A 25716-nucleotide genomic window follows, 5' to 3' on the forward strand; every position below is an offset into this window, starting at 1 on the left:
CAGCTAAGTAATTCCAAGTCTAACGTCATTATGACCAACTTTTATAAGATCAGGTTGGTGTTGACCTGACAAATGTCTGTAGATTAGGTTTTATTCACTTTAGGTCTAGCTGTATATTGAGTGAGGGTATGAACTGTATTATTTTTATATATAATTTTTTTAATATTAATATTTTTTAACAATGAATTATTTTTTAATTTATAAATGTAAATAATATTATTGTAATATATGAATTATATATGAATTTATTTAATATCAATATCTTTTAATAGTGAATTATTTTTAAATTTTTAAATTTAAATAATATTATTGAAAAAATTTAATTATATTAATTTTAAATATTTTAATTAATTAATTAACTGGGACCACAACAGGGACTAAAGTTAGTTCCTCCTAATGGAAAAGAAAGAGATGATTTGAGTTCTTATTTACTGTTTATGATGCAAAAACTGATGTAACTTTTTATGACAGGTGGGCCATAAATAGGAATTGGGATGAATTTTCTACTGGAGATGGTCTAATATCTCTTATTTCTTCTGCCATTTGTCATTAACTCTGCCACCACCGCAGCCGTGAACACCGTCTCGACCACCACCACCATCTCGATCTCCTATAATGACAAGCTCTATCTAAAACAAATCCCTAAATCCTTTCTCTCTACAAAAGAAAATACACTTAACAATATTATATGAGAATATTGTTAAAAAAAAGTCAAAAAACACACTTAGAGATGAGCTCTTTGTATAATATATTATATGAGAATATATGATTAGAGGTTTCTTAAAAAAAACTAATACTACCATAATTGCATTGAACGTCACTATAATTTTAAAGCAAAATTTTGACTTTCTAAAAATGGTTCTTCTATAAAATTAGAGGTAAAGTTAATATAGTATTCAACTAACGCTATTAGTATTAACATTTAACAATAACTTAAAATAAAATATTAAGTCTTAAATGACATAATTTTTTTTATTTTTATCTAAAAGTCTCGAATTTCACTTAAAAAAAAATATTAAGTCATAAATATTTAATATTTTACACAAAGTATTTTTAAAACAGTTAAAAATAAGTTAACAAGAATAACAAATACTTGTTTATCTCACCAAATCATCATACTTTTAAGTAAAAAGTAAATCAAATATTATAAAATAGATATTAAAAATGAGTTAAATAATATATATTTATAATAAATATATAGTAATTAATTTAGTAATTAGTTTTTAGTTTGCATATTGTATTTTTGGTTTTTCAATTAGATTAAATTTATTAAGCAATTTTAATTGGATTTAATTGAATTTGAATAACTCCATGGAATCTCACAAGTCTCAACTCTCAAGTGGCATAAACTTTTCACAAATGAGGCCCAAGGTGTTGGTGCTTGGTGGAGAATCCTCACCAGCGGTTAATACTTTAATTATATATATAACTTGAATATATATATTATATATAATTTTATTTTTCCCCCTTCGTTTTTCCACTTATCACAGAAATTCGTAAACGCTCGTCTCTGTCTTCACAAACCCAAACTCAAACCCAAACCCAACCCGAAGCTTTTCTCTCTCTATCTTGTTTTCTCTCTCTTTCTCTCTCGCTCATACCTATCGCTTTCTATCTTTCTCTCTGGTTTTCGATTTAGGGCTCACGAACTCGCTCTTTGACTCAGAACCTTCTTGCAGCTCCGATCTGCTCCTTCAGGTATCGCCGAGTCGACTCGTTCGCAGCTTCGATCTACTGTGCTCTCTCTTACAACTCCTTCATTTCATTCTCTTAGAAGTTAGATCTTCGCGTTTGCGCTACTCATTATTTTCACTGTTTTAGATCTTACGGTTCCAGTTCTTAAGCTTCGAATTTAATTTTCTGCTATTAATGCTAATTTCTTGTTCGTGCAACTGAAGCTATGTGTCGTCAATTGAACTGTCGTTTGGTTGATTTTTGTTTTCAATTTAAGATGTGAGATGATAGAGGAATCTGCAATTTGGATGATGTCTGATTAATGTGCATTTGGAAGTGTGTTTTTAGCTTGCGAGCTTGGTTTAAGTGTTTTAGGTTAGGAATCTGGCGGATTTTCTTGGTTTTAATGTGCGTTCATTCAACACTGTCATTTTTTTGATGTATTGTTACTTTTCAGTGTTGCCAAGTGTTTGGTTAAGTCATTGTTCTTGATTCTTTATTTTCAAGCATGACAGTCCCCGTGTTGATAATTAGTTTTAAGTTTTAACTGTGGTTTCTGCTTCAGTAAGTTATTGGTGTCTCCTATGGACAAATATAGAGTTTGCTCATTCTTACAAGTTACTGTTTTTATCCTCTATAGGTTGTGTTGATTTGTTGCAAGGAAAACGCTCTTCAGGTTGGTGTTCAAGGGAGGACTCAGGAAAGGGATGACTTATAGTTTGGCCTGTTAAAATTCGAGCAATGTCAGGGCTACTTAATGTATTCCCTTATACCTTGAAATGCTTCCCATTTTGTTCTGTCATTTGGAGAAGATTTTCAATTTTTGTTCTTTCCCGTTTTATTACTTTGCATTGTCATGGCTACCAGATTTTTTTACTATAATTTTCTCGGATAGTTTGAATAACTGCTTGTTTGGTTGCATTAGGAAAACTAGGGTTTTTCTATTAGGGATTGACCAGACAGACTATTAGCTGGCTTATACTGGGGATTAACTTCTGTTACTTAATGAGTGTTAGAACTTACTCGCTTTCTTGTATGCATGTTGTTTGCCTTGAAGGTGCTTAAATTCCAGTCTAGTACAGTTTCCCTAGGATGTTGGTTCCCATGTCTTGATTTTATTCCTTTTACTACATGTCTATCATAAAAGTAAATTTTAACTGAGATTTCCTTGCAGTCTTCTCTGAACGGTTCTGCTTCAAATCTTCCAGATGGTGCTGGGAGGTCTTTTGCTACTTCATTCTCTGGTCAGTCTGGTGCAGCCTCCCCTGTCTTTCATCATACTGGTGGGGAGCTTTTGCTGGCATTAATTCATTTTCTTGTCCCATTTAGTTGTATAATTGCTAGGTTCTTGGTGCAGGATCCATTCAAGGACTGCACAATATTCATGGGAGCTTTAATGTACCCAACATGCCTGGTACACTCACATCAAGAAACTCAACAATAAATAGTGTTCCATCCGGTGGTGTTCAGCAACAAACAGGTAGCCTTTCTAGTGGAAGGTTTGGTTCCAACAATCTGCCTGTTGCATTATCCCAGGTATTTGTTATGTCATCTGTTTGTTTCTTTACACTATAGATTGGTAGAGTAGTTAATAGAATATTGTGCATAATATCAACTCTTCTTCCTATCATCCTTCTCCTACTGTTACATAATTTATCAGGGGTTCATTTATCTCAATTAAATTTTGCAGCTATCTCATGGAAGTGCCCATGGACACTCGGGAGTCGCCAATAGAGGAGGTATAAATGTTGTAGGAAACCCTGGATTTAGTAGTAGCACAAATGGAGTTGGAGGTTCTATTCCTGGGATTCTTCCAACATCCGCTGCAATTGGTAACCGAAATGCTGTTCCAGGATTGGGAGTATCCCAAATTTTGGGAAATGCGGGTCCTCGAATCACAAGTTCTGTGGGAAACATGGTTGGAGGGGGGAACCTTGGAAGGACTGGTGGAGGATTGTCTGTACCTGGTCTCACATCCCGTCATTTGAGTGCAAACAGTGGATCTGCTGGCTTAGGAGTACAGGGACAGAATCGATTGATGAGTGGTGTGCTTCCACAAGGTACGGATGTTTATGGATGTCCATTATAATGGTGTTGAAGCAATACTTATCCACAAAGATGTTCTCATGCAATGACCCCTAATTGCATTTGCTTTGTGCATGATGAGTGTCCAAGTGCAGCCATATAGAAGATGACTTTATTTTCTGTTTGCATTGGTTTAGCTTGTCCAACTAGTTGGCCTTCTATGCAACCACATCGTTCGCTTCCACATGTTGAAAACTGTTAAAGAATTGCTGGTTGTTTTAGATTTGTATATAATATGCTTGATGAAATCATTTATATTTGTTTTTATGCATGTTGAATGCATAAATATTTTTCCTACGATTGATACTCATTTGAGCTTACCATAGGTTTTGAAGTATTTCTTTGTGGTGACAAGAGCTTCTTGATTCAGGATCTCCGCAGGTGATTTCAATGCTAGGGAACTCTTATCCCAATGCTGGTGGTCCACTTTCACAAAGCCATGTTATGGGTATGTTGAATGATGTAAACTCGAGTGATAATTCTCCTTTTGACATGAATGACTTCCCTCAACTGACTAGTCGACCTAGTTCTGCTGGAGGGCCTCAAGGACAATTGGGTATGCAAACGAAAATTTTCCTTTGCATTTGAGACATTTGTCCACTTTCTTTTATGGTGATTTATTGTACAAACATGTCTCAGGTTCTTTACGGAAGCAGGGTCTTAGTCCCATCGTTCAACAAAACCAAGAGTTTAGTATTCAAAATGAAGATTTCCCAGCTTTGCCAGGATTCAAAGGTGTAGTAACCGGAGAAGATATGTGACCTGATTGGCTGTTGTGCATTTCTTTCTAGCAATTTTGGCTGTTTTATGCTCTCAAATAGTTTTTTTGTATAGTTGCCTTATGATTTGTTGTTTAAAGAGTCTCTTCTTAGAGAGTTGAGTTGTAGACTGAATTATGCACTTTCTCTTTTCAAAAGTTTTATGGATTTACGTGCATATCTACCTTAGTTCCTTTGGTGCTTGGTTTTATTGCTTTGTTTATCATATTCTGACATTATAAGTCGTGTAAGGTGCTAAATAAGCATATGGTTTCCTGGTTTGTATCTCATCAAGTGATTAAATGATCGGCTATAGATCTAGTGAGGATTCTAAAATGTCTCGTACTTAGTGATTCTCCTTAAAGAGGAATTTGTGATGCCGCACTGTTGGAGCTTTGATTGCTTTGATTAAATGACAACTTAGTGATTCTCCTTATTTTTGGTTACCTTTGTTCGCAGATCTTTAATTTAGTAACCATATTATATTATTTATTTTTACAGGTGGCAATGCTGATTATGCTATGGATATGCACCAGAAAGAACAGCTTCATGACAATGCTGTACCAATGATGCAATCTCAACATTTCCCGGTGAGTTGCATGTTTAAAAGACTAAGAAATCTTTATATGTATATATATATATATATTCCTCACTTATTATTCTATCCTTGTAATATGCAGATGGGGAGGTCTGCTGGTTTTAGCTTGGGGGGAACATATTCATCACATCGTACACAACAGCAACAACAACATGCTCCTTCGGTGAGTAGTGGTGGTGTCTCATTTTCATCTGTAAACAACCAGGATCTTCTCCATCTACATGGATCAGATATTTTTCCATCTACGCATTCAACTTATCATTCGCAGGTCTGCAAGCTCTCTAAATTGCTGTTGTAATGAATAAGCCTCGTTCTTTCTCTAGTTTGCTCGATTTTAATATTCATTCTGAAGCAAGATTTCAGCCATCCTAACCACTTCTGGATTTGTTCTAGGCAAGTGGACCTCCTGGGATTGGATTAAGGCCACTAAATTCTCCAAATACAGTCTCTAGTATGGGTCAGTATGACCAGATCCTCCAGCAGTATCAACAGCACCAGAATCAGTCGCAGTTCCGCCTTCAAATGTCAGCCGTAAATCAGTCGTTTCGGGATCAGGGCATGAAAGCTATGCAATCTGCACAATCCACACCAGATCCATTTGGTTTGCTTGGCTTGTTAAGTGTGATCAGGATGAGTGATCCAGACTTGACATCTCTTGCACTTGGAATTGATCTTACTACACTTGGATTAAATTTGAATTCATCAGAAAATCTACACAAGACGTTTGGGTCTCCATGGTCTGATGAACCTGCAAAGGGTGATCCAGAGTTTAATGTGCCACAATGTTATTACGCAAAGCAGCCCCCTGCTTTACATGTGAGGTTTTTTAATTATGCTATAGAATCGATTTCTTTATTTGCAAATCCTTCATTAGGCTTACTGCTTATTGCATGATGCAGCAAGGTTACTTTTCAAAGTTTTCGGTGGAAACATTGTTTTACATATTCTACAGGTTTGCAATTACATCTTACTTGGTTTCTAATTGGCTTGCTTAGTATTATAATTAACCACTTTTTTTTCTTGGCTGCAGCATGCCCAAAGACGAAGCACAATTATATGCTGCAAACGAGCTGTATGCACATACCCTCCAATTCATCCTTTTTTTGTTATTTATATTTTATTTTTCTGTGGTTAGGGCTTATTTCCCAATTATGTTGGGATTGTTACAATTTGGGAGCAATTAATGGTTAATTCAGTAATTCAGTCAATACTTGGTAACCTTTCTTTGTTTATCAGTCACGGAGTTTAAGTGTTCCTACAGCAAAATGTAAATTGGGCAGGAACTCCTGAATTAAAATCTAAATTGTTTTCCTCTGATCAATAATTTCTAACAAGGTAGGTGGTTGTTGCTTTCAGGCACAATAGAGGTTGGTATTATCACAAAGAAAATCGTTTCTGGTTTATAAGAGTTCCCAACATGGAGCCTCTTGTTAAAACGAACACATACGAGAGAGGATCTTATCACTGTTTCGATCCAAACACATTTGAAACTGTTCGCAAGGTTAGCTTTATACATAATAGTATTCGTATGTTCTTAAAACTATTTCTCGTGTTCCAATGTTTAATTGTTTTCCTTTTATCCCTGATCATATTTTAGGCCTCTAATGAAAAAAACATCCTTGCAGGATAACTTTGTTCTACATTATGAAATGTTGGAAAAGAGACCGCCTCTACCACAGCATTGAGTAGGAATCAGAACCTTTATTGTAGAGTTTCAACTGTAAATTTTCATTCTGGATTTTAATTCCTCAGAAAGTCATTAGCATAAGTATTCCTTTAGTTTGGGCTTTCTCTTACTATATGTCGCTTGAGTGATCCAAGCATTTCATCTTTAACTGCCCCAATTTGAACAGAAGAATTATGATACGTAGGTATTTCGATAACCTAGTTATCTGACGGATTTTGTCTGCCCCTTAGCTCCAATGCACAAAAGAAAAGCACCTTTGTTAATATTTGATATAGTTCCTAGGAATTATGCTTCAGAGTTCACAGCTAGCTGAATAATGATTTAATTAATCTTAACTTGTTAGAATATCTCAATCTGACAGGCTAAAGACTAATCTATAGCCTAATCTGTTGTGAATTAGGATTTCAGTTAAAAGTTTGTTTTTGGCCAATGACTTGCATGTACAAAGCGGGAGTCGGTCATAGGATTGTTTAATTTTGCAAATTTACACTCCCATTGCATGGCATCATTTTGCCCTTTCCCCGAGTTGGGTTTATATCATACTCATCGGACTGGTAAAGTATTTATTTCATTTCGAATTATATAGCTCTTTCAGCTTTCATATTAAAATCAATTAGAATATTGCTTGATATTTTAAGTGATCTAATGCATAATTATCTTCGTATTTTAACAAATGGGTATGAAAAATTGTCTTTAGGTTCAAAATTATTTGGTAGTATCAGTGAGGCTCTGGCTCTGAATATTTTAAGTTTGTCAAGCAAAAATTGAAGTATGGAAAACACCCGAGTATCGAACTTTGCGCGGGATGAATTAGTAAAAATGATCTTTGTACTGTCTAAAATAAAATTGTAAAAAATTTCTCTAGTCTACACAATTGTCATAAACTTTCACTTAAGGAACTAGACATCACCGAATAGTTGTCGTGTGAAATGCATCCCTGCTAGATTGAGGTGTGAAATGTTATTTATGAAGATTGTTGTGTGTTGGTCAAAACCAAGCTTTTGAGATCCCACATTTGACTCTCCAGAAGTTCCCTTTTACTCAAAATTCTATCAGATGCACAATCGTCTTCCTATAAAACATGGAGGCAAAAACATGGTAATTTACAATGTATACATTTTCCAATTATTCACTGATATTGAAATTAGGTGATCATAATATTAAAAGAAAAACGAATATTTTGCTTCTTCATGATCGCCGACATGGTCAGCTTTTCAGAGTAAACTTAACTGAGTAAGTGGTTTCTGTTTCTACCTTTTGAAGATAAAAGATTCTATTAAGAACGTTTGTGCAAAGAGTTCATTAAAAGGATGAAAACTAGAATTCTTATCTAGCTTTTTCGAAATGTTGATGAAAATTTAAGTTTTTTCCTAACAAGCAGGACATTTGTTAAGAAACCAAGAGTGGAAAGGTTTTTACTTATTACAGATAAAAAATTATATACATATATTATTATACGAAATTTAAAATCTTACCTTTCAATAAAAAAATTTTTCCTCCCTTAGTTTACTAATTTGAACTAAGTTAATTTAGTGGGGACAACTATTTTGAATGAACTCAGCCCATAGATGTACAAAATGCAACACGCAAGCAAGCATGATAAGTAATACTCACATCACCAGGTGCAGCTGATAATAGCGCTAAGAGAGTCACTGTAGCAGCTTGATAATCCGTCAATACCTTGTGTGCTGACTCATCAAGCTTATCCTGAAAGGTTTTAAGGCGGGAAAGAATAAATCTCCGAGAACTTTTGAAATATGATAATGTTAAATATTATATGATTGCATGAAATACAGTCCCTGTCAAAGGTGCCAAAATTTGTCTATATTACCATGACAGATACAATCTAAATAAGCCTAAAATATTCATATTCAGTGTGATGTTAACCCACAGAGAGAGAACATACCTTCAATTGGGAAATAGCAACAGAGATCGCCCTTCCAGGGGCTTGAAGAGCTTTATGGTAAACCTGAACAAAAGTGGAAGAAAACAGTAAGGAGATGGGAGGCTTCAGAAAGAGAGAGGGGGTGTGGAAGCAACCAAAGTTACCTGGATATAAAGTAATGACACAACTTTTGGCAGAAGGGATACAGGGTCAGTCTCAGCAGAAACTTGGGATGTTAATTCCTGATATTCAATAACAAAAGTTAATGGTAGGCCAACTCTAATAAATATTTTCCCTGATTGGAAATTTGTTCCTCAGGACTTGAATTAGAATTTTCCTTCCAGCTGAAAAGAACTTATTCATTAATATTTTGGGTAATTTTCAGTTGATCTACCAATCTGACATTTAATACATTACCAGTGTTATTGACAGTATATTTGTGAATCTAGTAGCTTCAAACAAATTCTGATAAAGCTTTATGCGGGTGAAAGCATAAATACCTTACGATATGAATGTAAAAGCGTTCTTTCAAGTTTCTTGTCGAGTCTTTTCAAAGGCAATGCACTGAGGGAAAAAAAGAATATTCAAGATCAAATCACATTGCAAGGCTTGAATCACTACAGAAGCACTGGAGGTCAAATAATTCCTGAAGCTCAACAAAAGAATAGACACATTACCTCTCTTCAGTTACTGCTCTAAATGCGTCCATGAATACTTCAACATTCTGTTTTGAACATTCAAATTCAACTTCTAATTATACTGTTCACAAATCAGAGAGGATAATAGTTTTGATGCTTAAGAAAAACGATATTTTCACCCAACTGGTTGCAACTGTAAATTGAAAAATGGTTGACAATGAATTACATAAACCTTAACAACAAGATTTGTAACAAAATTAAAAATGCCAACCTTTCCCTCCAATGCTTCTACAACAGCAAGAGCCTTATTTGCAAGAGGTCTAGGAAAACTCTTGGACTACAAAAGGAAATAATAAACAATACGTAAGTACTCACTCTATACGAATACAGACGTTGATGCAAATAACATCTTATTCTTACAATTGCAACTCTGTCTCCAGGACTAACTGAAATAGATTCAGAACTTGGAGCCTCCTGAACCTCAACACCATTCTTCAATTTGTTGTGTTCATCCTGCAGATGATGAATCTATTGCGTTAGACCATATTAAACCCTCAAGATATGTATTACATTTACAAACAGTTCATTGTATAGAATTACCAGATCATGAAGAAGCATATCCACCATAGGAGCTGCTACTGTTCTTAGTAAATGCCTATGTAAAACAACCTGCCATCATTTACATGTCAATTCGCACATTTCAACAATGAAAACAGAAAAATTAAAATTCTAAAAAACATAACAGAACTTACAGAAGTTGATTGATCATCTTCAAACAATTCCAAGGCTTTTTCATAGAGCTGCATGTTTAAGAAAGACTGCCACCAGGGAAACACGGAAAAAACAATTAAGATAGTAAACTGTATGTATAAAAGACGACAAAAGTTGTGTTTGTGCCACTTTAGCAAACCTCATCAAGTTTCTTCTGCAAATTATCAAGCAATCGTTTCATTCTGTCTGCATTTTCTGTTAGTAATGCCTTCCTTTTCTCCATCCAAGAACTGATTATTGTTGGCCTTAATTTGTTAGCCAAAGGCCCAAGAATTGTTTCAGGATCATCTAGACCTATCAAATTTATAGCACTGCATTTGAGAATACAGAATAACTTGTATAGGAAGAAAGGAAAGATTTGAAGTTAGAATCAACAGACCTTGTTCTTCAAACTCAGGAAACAGGGTAGTAATTTTTTGCACAATCCATTCTTCTGAGGGACTACTAAGATTGTCGTCCTTCATTTTAACTGATTCTTTCCTTGAACCTGACTTTGAATATAATGTTTGTGACGATGTATCCTTGCTCTTTCTCTGGTTTTTCTTGGATTTTGTGGATGCTTGTTCCTGGTTATCTGGACCACTTTCAGACAGATTTGCTGCTGCATTTCCAGTGGCTTTCCCCTTTTTTTTCTTGGACCCTTTATCAGAATGCTTGTTGGCCCCAGCATCACTTGCCATTTCATTGGACTCATTCAACCTTCCTGAATCATACCCTTTTGCTTCATTGGTTACTTGTAGATCATCAGACATCTTAGAGCCGAAAGACCCTGAAACACCTAATGTCTCCAACTCTTTCACCACGCGATCACATATGTCCTATAGATAGGAAAATTGGCACCAGGAAACCAATGAGAAAAATAGCAGCAGATAGTGATCTTTGATTCAACAGTAACTTCTTATTACTTATATCAAACACCATACCTTCATAAAGCTACTGCTTAATACATAAAATTCTCCAAAAATGTGCGCTTTATTAGACTGCAAGGTAAATTATGTTTATCAACAGATGAGGGGAGCATAAATTTCACGATGTAGATTGTAATCAAACTCAAATATTACCTTGAGAGCCAATTGAACAGATTGACAGAGGGACAGCATTTTAGCTGCATCTTGAGGTGTGAAAGATGAGGGCAACAAGGAAAGAGAATCACTCCTGCGACAGTTATGTCAGGACACAAGGAACAAACATGACTTGTTATAAAGGTACACAAGGAACATAATAAGGACCTTACCAACTACCACGTTCAATAGCATCCTCAGTAGCAGTATCTAACATGTCAATCATAGATTGGTGAACAAATGTTGTGACTAGCGGTTTTCCTTCAGGATATCTGGACTAAATTGGATTGCACAAACTTAGACTTCATCACATAAGCTAGGTAAACAATGGTATAATATAAGATATTCATGTAACATATGTTATATCCTATACACTGCATGGTATTTTTAGATTCAGATAAAATCTTTAAAAATACGAAAACAAAAATATTTTCATAAATAAAATAAAATAACAAACTAAGAGCAACATGATAATTAATTCAAAAGAACTTCAATTTGTGAAGATAAATAAAGAATGGCATGTGTAAGTCTTTTAAGGGACAGCAGACTAAGAGATTAAGGCACTATAAAGAGTGTATACTTTAACTCAATAAATAGGAGTGGGTGCATGATCATTGTATTCTTTATTTGGAAAAAAGAATTGACATGGTGACAAGTTGCTTACCTGCAAGAACTGAATGGGCTGTGGAATTCCAAGTTTGTGCAGAACCTCATAGCTGATAAAAGAATTCTAAAGCATGCAATGAAAGGCAGCACAACATGAACGATAAAGACAAAGAATACAACTGGAAAAGATTATACAGCCATCTAGCTCAGATGATGCAATATAAATATAAAAAAGATTGAATATGGTTCAACAAAACGGAGTAATGAGAAGTGAGTCTATACCTGTGAAAAAAATGAATCCACAGATTCCTTCTGAGCAATGGCAAACACCTGTAATGTGATGTAAGAAGTGAAAACCATAATAAATTCCCTTAACATTTGAAAGAGGAACTAAGTTATTAGCACCAATGTAGATAGCAGAGCATTTAATACTACCACGTTGGACACTATCAATCAGAGGATTAAGAGTAAAAAACTGGAAATGCAATACATCAAAAGAATTTAAAAATGCTTCCAATTGTTGCCAACCAAACATTGAGAGAAGGATCATCAAGGGTTCAACCAAAACAAAGGCCCAAGAAAGAAACCATAAAACCTTAATCTAGACATCACTTTGACAATGCATAATCGATTGCAAACATGCCACTTACAGCTGGTGTCCAATGTACTCCTGCACGAACTGATCCTTGAATCTCGCCTTCCTTCACAAGTCCATTAAACAAAGACTGGAAGAAAGATCCGTCAACCGCCACACCACCGGTTCCGCCCATTTCCTGCAGTAACTGCTGCAATGAGCTCCACAACACCGTCAAATTTGTTGGCACTGTGATGCCCCTTGCTGCCCCCCGAACCATTGCATTCATGCGGGCCACATAGGCGGGAGTATACAATTGCCCTCCCTCAAGCCTTCCTTTCACCTGTCCCAAAGATCAACAACACTCATAAAATATAACTCCGATGTCATTCCAAAGGTTACATAACACATGAGAAACCCTAGGGGAACTTGTCAAAACAGCTCCAATGCCATTCCAATTTCCAAAGTTAACACAACTTGAAACACTCACTGAACTAATCAAAACAGCTCCAATGCAGTTTAAAGTTGACAGAACAGACACAAGATATTCAATGAACATATCAAAACATCTATCGCCATCCGAACCTAACAAAACACTCAGTGAACTCACCATAGTGCCGAGTCGCGGCTCCAACACGGATGCAACCAAGTCCAATCCAACATTAAGCTGTGCGGCGAGTTCCGTGAGCGCGATCTGGCTGCATTCTTGAAGCCTTTCGTTAACCTCTTCGGCGACCGAATCCCAGTACGATTCGGACATGATTTCCCCCTGATTCAGCATGAACTCAGCGTGATCCGCCACAATGCGCTGAGCCTGCTTCTCAACATAGTACAAGTCAACACCAGTAGTGTCCGCAAGGTCAATCACCGAAACGCGCCCTAATTTTCTAACCTCAGAAACCATCTCGTTCCTCAATTGATCCTGATAACATTTCGCGATCGCATAAAATCAATTGAATTCGATTAACATCACTTATAACATCACAGTGCATCAAAATACACAAAAGAGTAGTATTAATCTGAAATTAAGAAGAAAAAAATGCTGAAAAATGGAAACTAATCGTTGTTTTGTTTCTTCGTGAATAACTGTGAAGCTTACGAGAGTGATGTATTCTTTGCCAGAAACGGTGTGAAGGAGCTCGAAATCGATGATTTGGAGTTGTTGAAGCTTTTGGATCAATTCGACGACGTTTCGCTCAGATAATCGAATGCTGGACTTGGCTTGCTGAGCGAATTGGAATTGTCGCTGAAGCTCAAGCAATTCTTCGTCCATGGCTGTTCTCAATTACACGCACAAACCGCTTTCGCTTTTTTTGGTTTCGGCTTTCGATTTTCGATTTTTGATTTTTAAGCTTTCAAATTCAGTTCGGCGTGTTGATGATCCCCCGAATAATGGAGATTGGGGCTTTGGTGCCAAAGTTTGCTTTTCTTCTCTATTTTCGAGAGTTTTCAAAAATCAAAATATAAATAAAAAAATTGGTGACTTCTATATTTTTATATTGAGATGACAATTTAGATGTTATCCACCTTATATTACACAGTTTAATTAATTTAGTTAAATATGCTGAATTATATAACAATGTTTCATTATTATTTTCGTTAAAAAATATTTTATGTAAATTTTTACCTAAAAATATTATATTAATAATTACTTTTAGATAACTAATTATTTAATATTCTTTACATAATCAATAATCAATAAAATATTCTAAATATTTTTACTAAAACACTAATAATGTTCATAGTTTACAATAGTATTCAATATTTGAATATAGATTTAATTTTACTAAGATATAAAATATTTAATTTAAGCTAAAATAAAATTTTTGTTGTGTGTGTATGTATATTAGTTTAATTAATAATATAAGGTTAGATTGTCTTTTAAAAAATTATAAAGATAAATTTAAGAAAGCATTTATTGTAAGCATTAACCATAACAAATCTTTAAATTATCTCCCTTTTCAACTACTTGTGTCAAAAATAGAAGCAAGCCTCTACGGCTCTACTTGCTTCTAAAAAATGTAAAAAAAAAAAAAATTGGTTATTTTCTTTTTATTCTGGAAACACAAACAAGTAATTCAGAAAATGAAATAAATATTTATTTTTATAAAACAAGTACTAGAAGAAAAAGAAATGAGCCCATTATATTGAGAGACAGAAATAGATATGGATGAGCAAAGTGATATATATACATTAAGAAGCTTCACTTTGTATTTGATATATAGCTCCAACTAGCCATGGAAAAAAAGAGAACATGACTTAGCAGCTCTCTATAAAACAATTCTAAATCGCATACATTTTTTTATACTCATTGTTTAGTATCTCAGTATCTGACATAACAGAAACTGAAAATGATCTTGACCTGCTTCCCATTGAAGACTTCCTTATGCTTCTCAAATTTGATGCCTCAATTCTGTGCCTAATGACCCAGTAACACATTAATCCTAATGTTGTAGCCATTATAGTTGTTCCTATAACTGTGACTCCAATTGCAAGCCACTTTTGATCTTTTCCAACAACTATGAATGAAAGTGCCAAGAATGCCACAGTGATAAGCACACAAGCCAGCCACATTAGCTTGTTAATGATAGCCATCATCTGCTTCTTAGCTTTGCTCTCTATGACCACGATCGAGGTCTGCACCACCACGACGGCTAGGGAGATGAACAGCGCAATGGAATCGAAGACAATGAAAATGATGAATGCAGCTGTAGGGGCTATGTTTGCTTCCCCAAGGGACATCCCTTTAGGAATGTTTTTTGGATCATCAACAAATTGGCCAGGAACTGTGAAGATAGCTGCAAAGGCAACTGTGGCAATGAGGACAGCAACCACAGTGGTTGAGTTGATTGCATTGTTGAGTCCTTCAGCATGCATCTTGTTGATGCGCTTGGCGATTCCCTGGACGCGCTTTCTGGTCTGGCGCGTGTGTTCTAATTGATAATGGACTTCATGCTTTATGTCACTCACTGTTTGTTTCAACTCTCTAGCTGCTGTTGTTGGCTTTGGCTTCATGGCTTTGGCACTTTGAACACCGTGTTCCAAAAGTATGGCTTTGATTTCGGAGTTCCCAGTTTTCTCAGCAGTGTCTAATGCACTTTCGCCGGATTTATTAACTGCTGTGGTGTCTGTTTCTTTCTGTCCAAGAAGCAACTTCACAATCTGCACAAACAAAAACTCATAGTTCAGACCAAGAACTAATCTGCTGCGGATCTGAACTCTATTTAAGGGTTTGCCAACACTTGCTTAAGCGGACGAGTGAGCTAACCACTCGACCAATCCAAGTTGATCATGATTCTGTCTTAAAAATTTTCACTTCTCTTAAAATCAATTCTAGTTCATCATGAGGGTCAGGGATCAAACAACATTAAAACCAACAAATTCAATTTAACTTCCTCAATCCTCAGTTCCTCCTAAAATCAATTCTAGGCCTCCCAATGAATTTCCAAACATGCAAGGACATATAAGGGAGATGATGATATAAACCACAATCTGTTTATTGTCATCCCAATTCAGAACAATCCATATGAACTATTTGTATAAAATTTAGAACAACAATGGCAAGGATAATCTTAATTTACCTGAGCTCTACCCTTCCGGGTTGCAATATGCAAAGCCGTATTACCCTTATTATCAACCATGTTTACTGATGAGGGATCCCCTTTTATCAACTCCTCCACCACCTCAAGATTCTGCCCTTTCACCGCCATGTGAAGCGCAGTCTGGCCCTTCTTATCGGTCCGTGTCACAACCCCAGGCTCCTTCTCTAAAAGTGCCTTTACAACAGCCAAATGTCCGTTTCTTGCTGCAGAATGAAGAGCTGTTTTCCCATTGCTTCGAGCTATGGTTGCCAAGCTACTACCTGCCTCTAATAGAAACTTCACTATCTCAGTATGCCCTTGTGTCGAGGCTGTGTGCAAAGCCGTGGTGTTCGAGGGATCCACGGTCATTGACAATTCAGGATGAGCCTCCATAAGGATCTTCAACACATCTGCAAAATCAATCAAGAAAAAGGTTCAAAACAAGGTCTCATGTAAACCAAATTGAACACAAAAACAACAAACAACAAAGAAATATACCTAGATCCCCTTGTTTAGCAGCAATGTGGAGTGCATCAAAACCATTCCTAGCCTTGATTCCGGCATCAGCGAGATCATAATACCGAATCATCTCCTTAACCAAATCAACATAACCATACTCAGCAGCAACATAAAGGGCTGTTTCCCCAGCTTGGTTCTGCTTTGCCAACAACTCATGAAGTTGACCCTCTTCAGCACCACTAAGTGTGTCCTTTATCAGAGCCAAGTTCCCTGCTCTCGCTGCCGAGTGCAGGGTCGTGTCGTCGCGCTTTCCGGTCAATTGCTTGGTCATTTTCTTCCTTGGAGCAGCGGCCACGGCCGCAGCTTCCTGCTGCACAGTTGGTGTAGCCATTGAATCCAACAACCCTAATGAATCCCTTTCTAAATTGAACCCTAACTAATTCTAGTGTTATAGAATTTCAGAACCTTCTTTTCTTCCTACCAGCAAAAACCCAGATCAAAACTACCATCTTTCATCCCAAATAGCAAGAATCATCTCCTTGAAGCAACTCAAAGGAGAGATTATAATCCCAATCATCACCAAAAACCAAATAAGTAATCAAAATGCTCCACAGATTAATTCTTATCTCTCATAATATGTTCCAGAAACTGTTGATTAATTGATACTTCTTCCTGCATCCAGAATCATAAAAAAACCTGGGTTCAGAACTACTCACACCAAACATTGTATATAAAAGAAACCATAAAGCTGCATAACTTATACAAAAGGAAAATTTATAAAAAAAAAATTAAATAAAGAAAGAATCTAACCTCGTTGTGCTTCTTCTTTTTCTTCTTCTTGTTCTTGTTCTAGCACCATGATTGATGGTTGAAATTAGAGAGTGGCATGGTGGGGAGGTTGGTCATACACCCTGTAACGAACATTCGGGAATTGAAAGGAAGAGATTGTATTTATATATACAAGGTTTGAAGCAAAAGAAAGAAAAAAGGTAATGTCTGAAAGAAGAACCAATAATAATAAATAATTAAGAGAGGTTTATATAATAAGATTAGTAAGAATTAAGACACATGTAAGCAACAACAACTACTTTATGTGAATCTAAATCAAAACCAAAGGGAAATTAAAAGCTGGTGATGATGAAAGGAGAGAGTATATGATATGATGAAAATTATTTAGAGAGAGAGAATGAGAGAAAGTGGTGGGCAAAGACATGAACATACATAAGGTTGTGTTGTTATTATGTAATGGACTAAAAACGAGTGTGTCCAATGAATGAGAAAAAAAACTGAAAATAACAGATCCACGCGCACACTCACGCGCGTGTCTTCTCTTTCCTTCTCTCTTTGGCTTGACGGAACAGTTATATGCCGTTGACTCTGTAACTGAACCTCTTCTTCTATTATCTTCCTTATCCAAATCTTTATCTTTTTACTTTACTTTTGTTATTTTGGTAGATTTAGAACAACAATTCTACGCGAAATTTTGTTAATTATATATATTGTAATATCAATAAATAAAAAAATTGAGAACAGTAATTTTTAGTCTTTTTTGTTATTATTTGATCTATATAAATATTAAATTATCTTTAATATATAAATTTTATTAATTTATATGTGTAAATTATATTAATTTATGTGTATAAAATTTTGAAAATATAGGTGTAAATTATATATTTTTTGTGTGCAAACACTTATAAGTATGGGTGCAAATTATTATCGTCAAGTGCTGGTCCAAAATCATGTGTGCAAACTTTGTAAAATATAGGTTAAATTATATTGATTTATGTGTGAAAATTTTAGTAAATATAGCATTTGTTTACAATGGATAAAATATTTTTATATATATGAATTTTTGTGCATAATGAATAGTTGTAGCTATTCTTTTTTTACAATTGAACTCTCGAATATATGTATTTTTGACATTAAAACATTGTTAACATATTTCTTAGATTATGTTTAGACACCAAAAAATTATTTCTTACATTATAATCTTAAAATGTTTAACATCGTATGAGAATTGAGAAAAATTAAACTACCTTCGATTACTTTAATATTTCTTGTGCAATTTTCATATTTTAATATAAATATGTTAAGACTTACTTTTAAAATGTCAACCTTATTAGTAATTAGCACAATGTAATGCAAGTAGCTAAAGGTGCACTTCATATTATGACATGTTGATAGCGATCCAATTATATAATTAAACTCCATAAAAAAGAAGCTCATTGCATTGATGTGATTACAAACTTTAACAACATTATATTTTCCCCCAACCATTTTTTTAGAGTTTTTCATTGTATTTTATAGTCTGACTAATTTGTTGCGAATTTGAATTTTATTTAAAGATTTATTATTAGTCAATTAATTTTTATATATATAAAATTAAATTTAAATTTAACATTTATTTAAACGAATGAATAAATTAACCACTCGACCAACATAGATTAATCGTCTCACTTTTTTTTTTTCTTTCTAGGGGGGTAATTACTAATTTCAATCTCGGTTGATAATCTTTATCTTTGCGTGGCAATGTCATTGAATGGGCCATTGTGACAATGAAGGATAAGCAGAATTAGTGAAAGTAAATGTGAATGTAAATGGAAAAGAGAAGTGACGTCACAAATATGGCCCACTCAATTGAACTTCCAATGGTCGTTTTTGGACGGTCGTGGAAGCCCACATCCAATAAATTAATATGTAATTATTAAAAAATATTTGATATCAACTTAGTTAAGATTTAAAAATTTGCCAAGAAAGGGGTTATGATTTAATTTGTACATAAAAATAATAAAAATAATTTATTACACTAAAAATTAATCATTAAAATATCTATTATGCACTAATATATACTTATGCACATTAATTTATATATTTTTAAATTCAATAATTAATTATTAAAATAATTAAACATTTAATAAATAATTAATTAAATTTTTTTACATTAATATAATAATATTTTTTGATAAAATGTCAAATATATATTTTTATATGCAATAGATGATTAATAATTATTTTTTTATAATAGCATAATTATAGAAATAAAACTTATGAGTTGTGACAAAATTTAATAATAGTGGCATGAAGATTGAGATAAAAGAAATTCATGGAGATGAATATTTTAAGTTTACAAAATCCGGAGTGATAAAGTGAATGGCAGTATCAAGTGAAAGAAAATAATTGGAATTTGAATATTTTAAAAGAAAAGTAAAATGTTATTATTTTTGTCCTTAAAATAATATTATCATCTAGAAATATTAACTGAAAATTAATTCGGGTCAATAATAATGGCCTTGATAGTGACAATTGACACACATCGAACTCGTTATCCGCGTGAAGCACACGCGCGACTTGAATTATAGTACTACCAAGCATTAAGCAATGGTGGTTGAGTAATTGAGATGCTGCACTACTCCATTTTTGTGACCTTACCCGACAAACACTGAAAGAAAAAGTATACTATATAGTTAAACTCCCATGTGATGCTAAGTTTGTGTTACTAATATACTACTACATAGCATAGCATAACACAACATAACCTAAGATAACATAATCTTAAGTAATAACTAATTTGGGCTGGTCGATTGGTCAGTTTATTTGTTTATTTAAATAAGCGTCGGATATTCGAATTCTATTTTATGTATGTAGTAATTTATTGACTAATAACAAAAAAAAATCCAGATTCGCGACAAATTAGTTTTTAATTTGTCGGATTAGAGAATACTACAGACAACTAAAAAACATAATCCTAAGTAATATTATAGCATGTCCTTGATTTGTTCATCTAAGAGAATAATTGCCATAATTTACGGCTATAAATTATAATCTCTACATCACAATTTGCATATAAGAAATCTATGTGTATATTCTTGTAGTCATGCCCATAAAATTAAACTCCTTCAATAATGCATGCCACCCCCATGTCCTTCAATAATATTATAGTGTATGTGTTTGTAAATTCATATTGTTATTTGCGGCCGTATATATATAAGAGCTTATAAGATAATTGTCGATTTTGGTGGTAGAATTTTGTTGATTATGAATTATTTTGGATAGAAAAGATTAATTAAATACACATTATAAAGTCCCTATTATTGGTTTCTTTTTTGCATATTGATGTGGCTCAATTCCGCTTTATAACACATTTTGAATGGTTTTTCAATACATTTGCTTAGATAATTTGTAATTTTTTTACAGCATTAATTAGTAACTACAAATTAAAAAGGGGAAAGAGAAAAAATAGGAACTACAAAAAATTAGGAAACTAAAAAAATACATTTGTAGAATGTGTTTAATAGGGTAGCAAGTAAACTAGTTGAATGATAAAGATACATATGCAGGCGTTACAGATAGGTAGTTGAATGTGATTTAGATATATAACCAAGACTTTGATATATATAAACTATCGACTACACTTGAAGACTTTCTGTGGTTGCCGCAGCTCATTGACTTCAATTATGCATTGTAAAATAAGGTGGGGATATTGTCAAGGCCTCATCATCATCATCATCATCATCAATTCATCATCATCATCATCATATTCAATATTAATAATCATTTACTCCAATCTATTAAGATATGGAGCACTTGACTGTTAAAAATATTCAACATGAACTATGTTACTCAAAATAATAAGAAAATAATCGTTATGAATTATCTACTATTTTACATTTCAAAATCAATAGAAATACTTATATTGGAATATCCTGTTATGTTTATTATATAATGAAATAAATAAATAAAGAGGAACAAAACTAAAAGAAAAATTAAATTATTATTATTATTATTATTATTATTATTATTATTATTGGGAATCCAATTTTTGTTTAATTAGTGGATTAATAATCACATTTAGTGCCTATTATTTCTTTTTTCCTTCTAAAATTCAATAATAATAATAATAATTTGCTTGAGATAGTCAAGTAGTAAATGAGTTTGACTATCAATATTAAGCTGAAAAGTAGTGTAGTTTAGTAAACATGGTAAAGATTTTCGAGTTTGGAACAAAGAAGAGTATTAATGACTGGAGCTTGATTTTTTCTCTATCTTTGTCGGCAACTTGTCGGAGGATATCTCAAAAAAGGAACTTTTTAATACGTTTAAATGGACAGATAAAATCATCGACATATATCTGTTGCAAAAGAATAAAAATGGACACATATATCTATTTGCTTTTATACGATACACTACAAAGGGAGGAGCATTGAAGGCTATTGCAGAGATGAATATAGTATGGTGGTGAGAGGTAAAAGATTGTTCGTCGGTGAATCCAAATATAAAAGAGAAGTTGGGATGCAGATTACGAAAGATAAAAGAGTGAAGGTGGTTACCAGGCATAACGCTGGAGGAAGCCAGCCACAGACAAAGAGTGGGGAAGTAGCTGCAAAGAAAGTGATGAGGCAGCCGTCAAAGACACCGACCAAAGATCAACATAGTAATGGATGGACTAAGAGATTAGAAGTACCGATAGCAAGTGAGAACATCGTCTGGTTACAGAGAAGCATTGTCGGAGGTACAAAATCGACAATGGATCTTAAGACACTGGAGTGAAAGATCCATAGGAATTGGCTAAGTGTAACACAAGCAAGGGAGTTGGGGCCATATAAAGTAATGATTACGTTCGACACGGTGCTTAGTGCTGAAGAAGCTTACACTTTTAGAATGAACGACCTATTAAAATTGTTTCATATGGTTTGGAGATGGGATGAGAGTGAGACTGAGAAAAGTGAGTCTAGAAGAATTTGGTTGGAGTGTTATGGAGTTCCTTTACATGCATGGTCAAAGAATACCTTCTGCAGAATAGGAGAGCAATGGGGCGAAGTGGTGGAATGCGATAAACTAACAGAATCGTGTAACTCGTTTAGTGTAGGTAAAGTCCTAATTGATACGTGTGTGTTTGATATGATCAATGAATGGATTCACATTACAATAGGGACAAGTGGATTTGACGTCATGGTTAGAGAAGTGGGTGAAAAAGTGTATCGGGAGGAATGTATTCGACAGAGTACGGTTGAGGCAGAAGACCGGCACATTATAAACATAGAAGAGAAGCAGCATGCAGGGTCGAGTGGCATATTGAATCATGGAGCTGAACGGATGGCGGTGGATTGGGATCAGGCGGCGGCGCTGATGACAGGTGACCATAGAAACGTCGACCAAGATGAGGACATGATGGTAATTTCAAGTCTCAATTTGAATGAATGGAACCACAAATTTTCAAATTCGTCAGATGAAAACGTCAGTTACGTGGAATTAAGGGACACAGAGGATTCTCAGGGATCATTTGAAATAAATAACAACAATGATTTAGAGAAAACAGTTACTTATAATTATAGAGAAGGATTTGATTGCCAAATGTTTGTTGGAACAAGGCATGGTAGTGGGCTGGGAATTAAAAGGCCCAACAAGGATATCATGCATTGTGCATGTTGGGCAGATGTTAGGGCATGTTGCCATATGCCTCCTGCTGGGCTGCCTATGCGGGTCGGACCTACACCGAGTTCCTCTTTGACCCGGCAGAAACTAACGCTCCTGGATCAGGGTCCTTTGAACGCGGCTATGCCAAGGGTGCGTCAACGAGTTGTTGGGGAACATCACGATGGGGAGCAGATCCCTGGGCGCCTCGAGTCGGAGGAGAAGAAGAAGTCCGCCGCGACAACCTGGCAAGCAACCATGTCTGCTGGGTACGGCCTCTCAAACCGTGCAGGAAACGAGTCGCAGAATAGTTTTGAGGAGGGGCATGGACGGCGGCACGCGACGGAAGAGGGGGCACCGGTGGAAGTGGCTGGTGGAGTTGAGGAGGATTTGTCCGCTGCAGTGATCGCCGAAGTAAAAGCCACCACTGACGAGACGGAACGACGCCATCTAAGGAAGGAGTCGGTCTTGATCAGTGAACCTAAACATGCTCAACAAAATTCATGTACTCTAGAGGATTCGAGGAGGACGCGAATGGTAGAAGATTCGGGCCAGCTTAATGCTGAAGGCATGACCAGGAACTACAATGAACCAGTAGCGGGCAGGAGGCAACTTCGAGACAAGAATGGGTTGGAGGAGGGGGAGATATCGCTAGAGGTATTGGCTCAGATTAGTAACGGACAGGAGGCAGAAAGGGAGAATGGTGCAGAATCAAGTTCAGAGAGGGGAGATCAAGTGGATGATGGTAAGGAACTAAACCCTGAGAAACAGAGGCCGAGTTGGGAAGAAGAGATCGCTGAGGACAAAGAGGCTTGGAAACTGGCTGTGGAATCAGGTGCTCAGTGCAGTGATGAGGAGGATATCATGGCTATTTTGCAAGGGCAGAATGAAGCTATTGCTATGAAACGTCGACAGGCTAAGCAAAAAGAAAAAGTCCGAAGAAGCCGGCCAAAAGATCGTAAACAGGTGTGTAATATTTTGGTTAAATGATTTTTAGTGCTTGAAATATACGGGGGTTGGGAGGTGCTGGAAAAATTAGTATGCTAAAGACTTTCAAAAACAAGTTTAGGTTGGATATGTTGGGTCTGATAGAAACAAAAAAGGAATTCATAACTAAATTTGATGTCGTGCGTATCTGGAAAAGTGACAGAACATGTTGGGAGTTTGTAAGTTCTACTGGGACTTCTGGGGGGTTGTTGCTAATGTGGGATGAAAAGGCTTTCAAACTTTATAATTGCTATAAAAAGGATAGATGGATGTGCATTGAAGGAGTTGTAGTAAAAGATAACTTTTATTGTGCTATTTGCTTAGTGTCTGGACCGCAAGATAGAGCTGAAAAACTATCCACGTGGAAAGAATTGAGTTATATTGCAGGATTGTGTCCAGTACTGGTCTATTTTTTGGGAGATTTAATGAATTCTGCACTTGGAGAAAAGGAAAGGAGCGACTATTTTATTAGCGTCTGCGACAGAATTCAAGACATGGGTGAATGATATGGAATTGTTTGATTTAGCACTAAATGACCAAAAGTATACATGATTTAGAGGACAATCGTGCAATCATATTGATAGAAGTCTAGTCTCTGTGAAATGGCTTGACATGTTGTTGTTGATGGTTACGTCGAAAATGATATAGAAGTTGTTATATTTTTTTATTGTTTTTATATTTGTTTATATTATTCTACTTGAGTGTTGAGTTCTTATTTAAAACAAAAAGCTGAAAAGTAGTAAATAGAGAGTTTAGCTATTTTTTAACACCTTTTTTTTTTTTTTTTTGGTAAATTTTTTAACAACTTTTAATTGTTCTAAGTTTGGTTATATATGGGCTTGTGCTGTTAGTAAGAACGTAATTTTTTATAATGAATAAATAAGTATGAAACCACGAATACGTGTGGCTACCACCAACCAATAATAAGATACAAACATCCAAAGCTGTAAATGGTTAAGGGTCAAAACCAATTAGTAATTTAGTATTATTATTTTCATTTGATTTCAAGTGGTTTTGTGCGCGTAACTGAAATTACTACCATTTTAAATAAGGAAAGTACGAAGAGTAAATGGAATACAATGTGTATAATAGATGTTTATGGAGTATTAGAGATATAATTATTAATATTACTTTTTTTTATCAGCTGAAACTTTTGAGATAAGTGGTATCATGATATGGTATTAGAACGCTAGATCTAAAAGGTCAAGAGTTTGATCTTTAATGAACTCCAAAATTAGTTTAATTTTTCGAGATGTTTATTATCTCTAATATTCGGATGAAAAATGTTCATTTTATAACTCAATAGCTCATTGTATACATTATATAAATAATCTATTATTTCCCTAACGGGATCCAAATAAATATTACAAATATCAAATTAAATAGTCTTAATAAGCACTACCCCACAATGAGATAAGATGCAAAATAAAAACACACAAAATTACATATAAACCAAACTCTGTCATTTTCATTGAAGAAATTTTCCACCATTCTTTTGTGCCATCAATTTATGTTCATAAACAAATTTCAACACTCCAATTATAATAGTTGACATTTCAATTAGATTTAAAACAAAGGGAGAGTTGTGCTATTTCCATCAAATAGTGGTCAATTATTTCAGTGACGAAGTACATGGTAAACGTGTATCACAGCCCCGGGCTTGATAATATGTTAAGTTTAATTATAAACACAAGGAAATTCTTTCAAAAAGGGTAATCATGTTGAATAATATCATCGTGTAAATGTAATATTAGGCTATTATTGCCAATAATAAGGAGTAGAAATTAAGTCAAATAAAATCCAACTTTAGAGACTTTCACACACTAGTATTTCCATTCACTCGCAAATATGCAAAACAATAGTACTAACTAGTAATTACTAATAATATTCATCATTGTATAAAACAAATTATTAGATAATTTAATATATTTATTTTAATTA

At 34.7% G+C, this 25716-nt stretch overlaps 3 protein-coding genes and 1 non-coding gene across 7 annotated transcripts; 1 reads left to right on the plus strand and 3 right to left on the minus strand.

The window, feature by feature from the left end:
- Positions 1-1470: 1470 nt before the first annotated feature.
- On the plus strand, positions 1471-7072 carry LOC107476898 (probable NOT transcription complex subunit VIP2). 3 transcript variants are annotated; one of them, XM_016096838.3, is made up of 15 exons: positions 1471-1698; positions 2315-2433; positions 2849-2957; positions 3032-3210; positions 3365-3413; positions 3528-3734; positions 4130-4315; positions 4399-4494; positions 5019-5107; positions 5198-5383; positions 5509-5931; positions 6015-6067; positions 6146-6187; positions 6472-6616; positions 6741-7072. In XM_016096838.3, exons 2-15 carry the CDS (start codon positions 2416-2418, stop codon positions 6798-6800), a joined length of 1842 nt encoding a protein of 613 aa, XP_015952324.1. In that variant the 5' UTR covers positions 1471-1698; positions 2315-2415; the 3' UTR covers positions 6801-7072. The 3 variants fall into 3 exon arrangements, with proteins under 3 accessions (XP_015952324.1, XP_015952321.1, XP_052115711.1); XM_016096835.3 differs by having other exon boundaries at positions 3365-3734; XM_052259751.1 differs by having other exon boundaries at positions 2849-2918; positions 3365-3734.
- LOC127745971 (small nucleolar RNA snoR35) lies at positions 2877-2957 on the minus strand. Its single transcript, XR_008007595.1, has one exon. It is a non-coding gene; the product is annotated as a small nucleolar RNA snoR35 (small nucleolar RNA).
- Positions 7073-7482: 410 nt separating the features above from the next.
- On the minus strand, positions 7483-13785 carry LOC107476897 (E3 UFM1-protein ligase 1 homolog). 2 transcript variants are annotated; one of them, XM_016096833.3, is made up of 20 exons: positions 13437-13783; positions 12948-13259; positions 12414-12680; positions 12046-12093; positions 11822-11887; positions 11331-11434; positions 11158-11251; positions 11020-11076; positions 10476-10914; positions 10236-10390; positions 10078-10143; positions 9926-9994; positions 9746-9838; positions 9597-9662; positions 9365-9411; positions 9188-9251; positions 8852-8929; positions 8709-8771; positions 8417-8509; positions 7483-7874 (listed from the first exon to the last, which is right to left on the minus strand). In XM_016096833.3, exons 1-20 carry the CDS (start codon positions 13608-13610, stop codon positions 7767-7769), a joined length of 2463 nt encoding a protein of 820 aa, XP_015952319.1. In that variant the 5' UTR covers positions 13611-13783; the 3' UTR covers positions 7483-7766. The 2 variants fall into 2 exon arrangements, with proteins under 2 accessions (XP_015952319.1, XP_020992917.1); XM_021137258.2 differs by lacking the exons at positions 7483-7874; positions 8417-8509; positions 8709-8771; ... (1 more) ...; positions 9188-9251; positions 9365-9411 and adding an exon at positions 9485-9518 and having other exon boundaries at positions 13437-13785.
- Positions 13786-14504: 719 nt separating this feature from the next.
- On the minus strand, positions 14505-17573 carry LOC107476896 (ankyrin repeat-containing protein At5g02620). Its single transcript, XM_016096832.3, has 4 exons — positions 17188-17573; positions 16417-17049; positions 15919-16328; positions 14505-15499 (listed from the first exon to the last, which is right to left on the minus strand). Exons 2-4 carry the CDS (start codon positions 16766-16768, stop codon positions 14621-14623), a joined length of 1641 nt encoding a protein of 546 aa, XP_015952318.1. The 5' UTR covers positions 16769-17049; positions 17188-17573; the 3' UTR covers positions 14505-14620.
- Between the last annotated feature and the right edge of the window lie 8143 nt (positions 17574-25716).

Source organism: Arachis duranensis, chromosome 3, assembly GCF_000817695.3.
Source record: "Arachis duranensis cultivar V14167 chromosome 3, aradu.V14167.gnm2.J7QH, whole genome shotgun sequence".
NCBI lineage: Eukaryota > Viridiplantae > Streptophyta > Magnoliopsida > Fabales > Fabaceae > Arachis > Arachis duranensis.

Coding starts and splice junctions, on each gene's coding strand:
- LOC107476898 (XM_016096835.3), top strand. Junction 6,068..6,145: donor TTGTTTTACATATTCTACAG/GTTTGCAATTAC, acceptor TCTTGGCTGCAG/CATGCCCAAAGACGAAGCAC. Junction 6,617..6,740: donor CATTTGAAACTGTTCGCAAG/GTTAGCTTTATA, acceptor ACATCCTTGCAG/GATAACTTTGTTCTACATTA.
- LOC107476897 (XM_016096833.3), bottom strand. CDS start 13,610: ATGGACGAAGAATTGCTTGAGCTTCAGCGACAATTCCAATTCGCTCAG. Junction 13,260..13,436: donor GCAAAGAATACATCACTCTC/GTAAGCTTCACA, acceptor AAATGTTATCAG/GATCAATTGAGGAACGAGAT. Junction 9,412..9,596: donor TAGAAGCATTGGAGGGAAAG/GTTGGCATTTTT, acceptor TGTTCAAAACAG/AATGTTGAAGTATTCATGGA.
- LOC107476896 (XM_016096832.3), bottom strand. CDS start 16,768: ATGGCTACACCAACTGTGCAGCAGGAAGCTGCGGCCGTGGCCGCTGCT. Junction 16,329..16,416: donor TGCTAAACAAGGGGATCTAG/GTATATTTCTTT, acceptor TTGATTTTGCAG/ATGTGTTGAAGATCCTTATG. Junction 15,500..15,918: donor CCCGGAAGGGTAGAGCTCAG/GTAAATTAAGAT, acceptor TTGTTTGTGCAG/ATTGTGAAGTTGCTTCTTGG.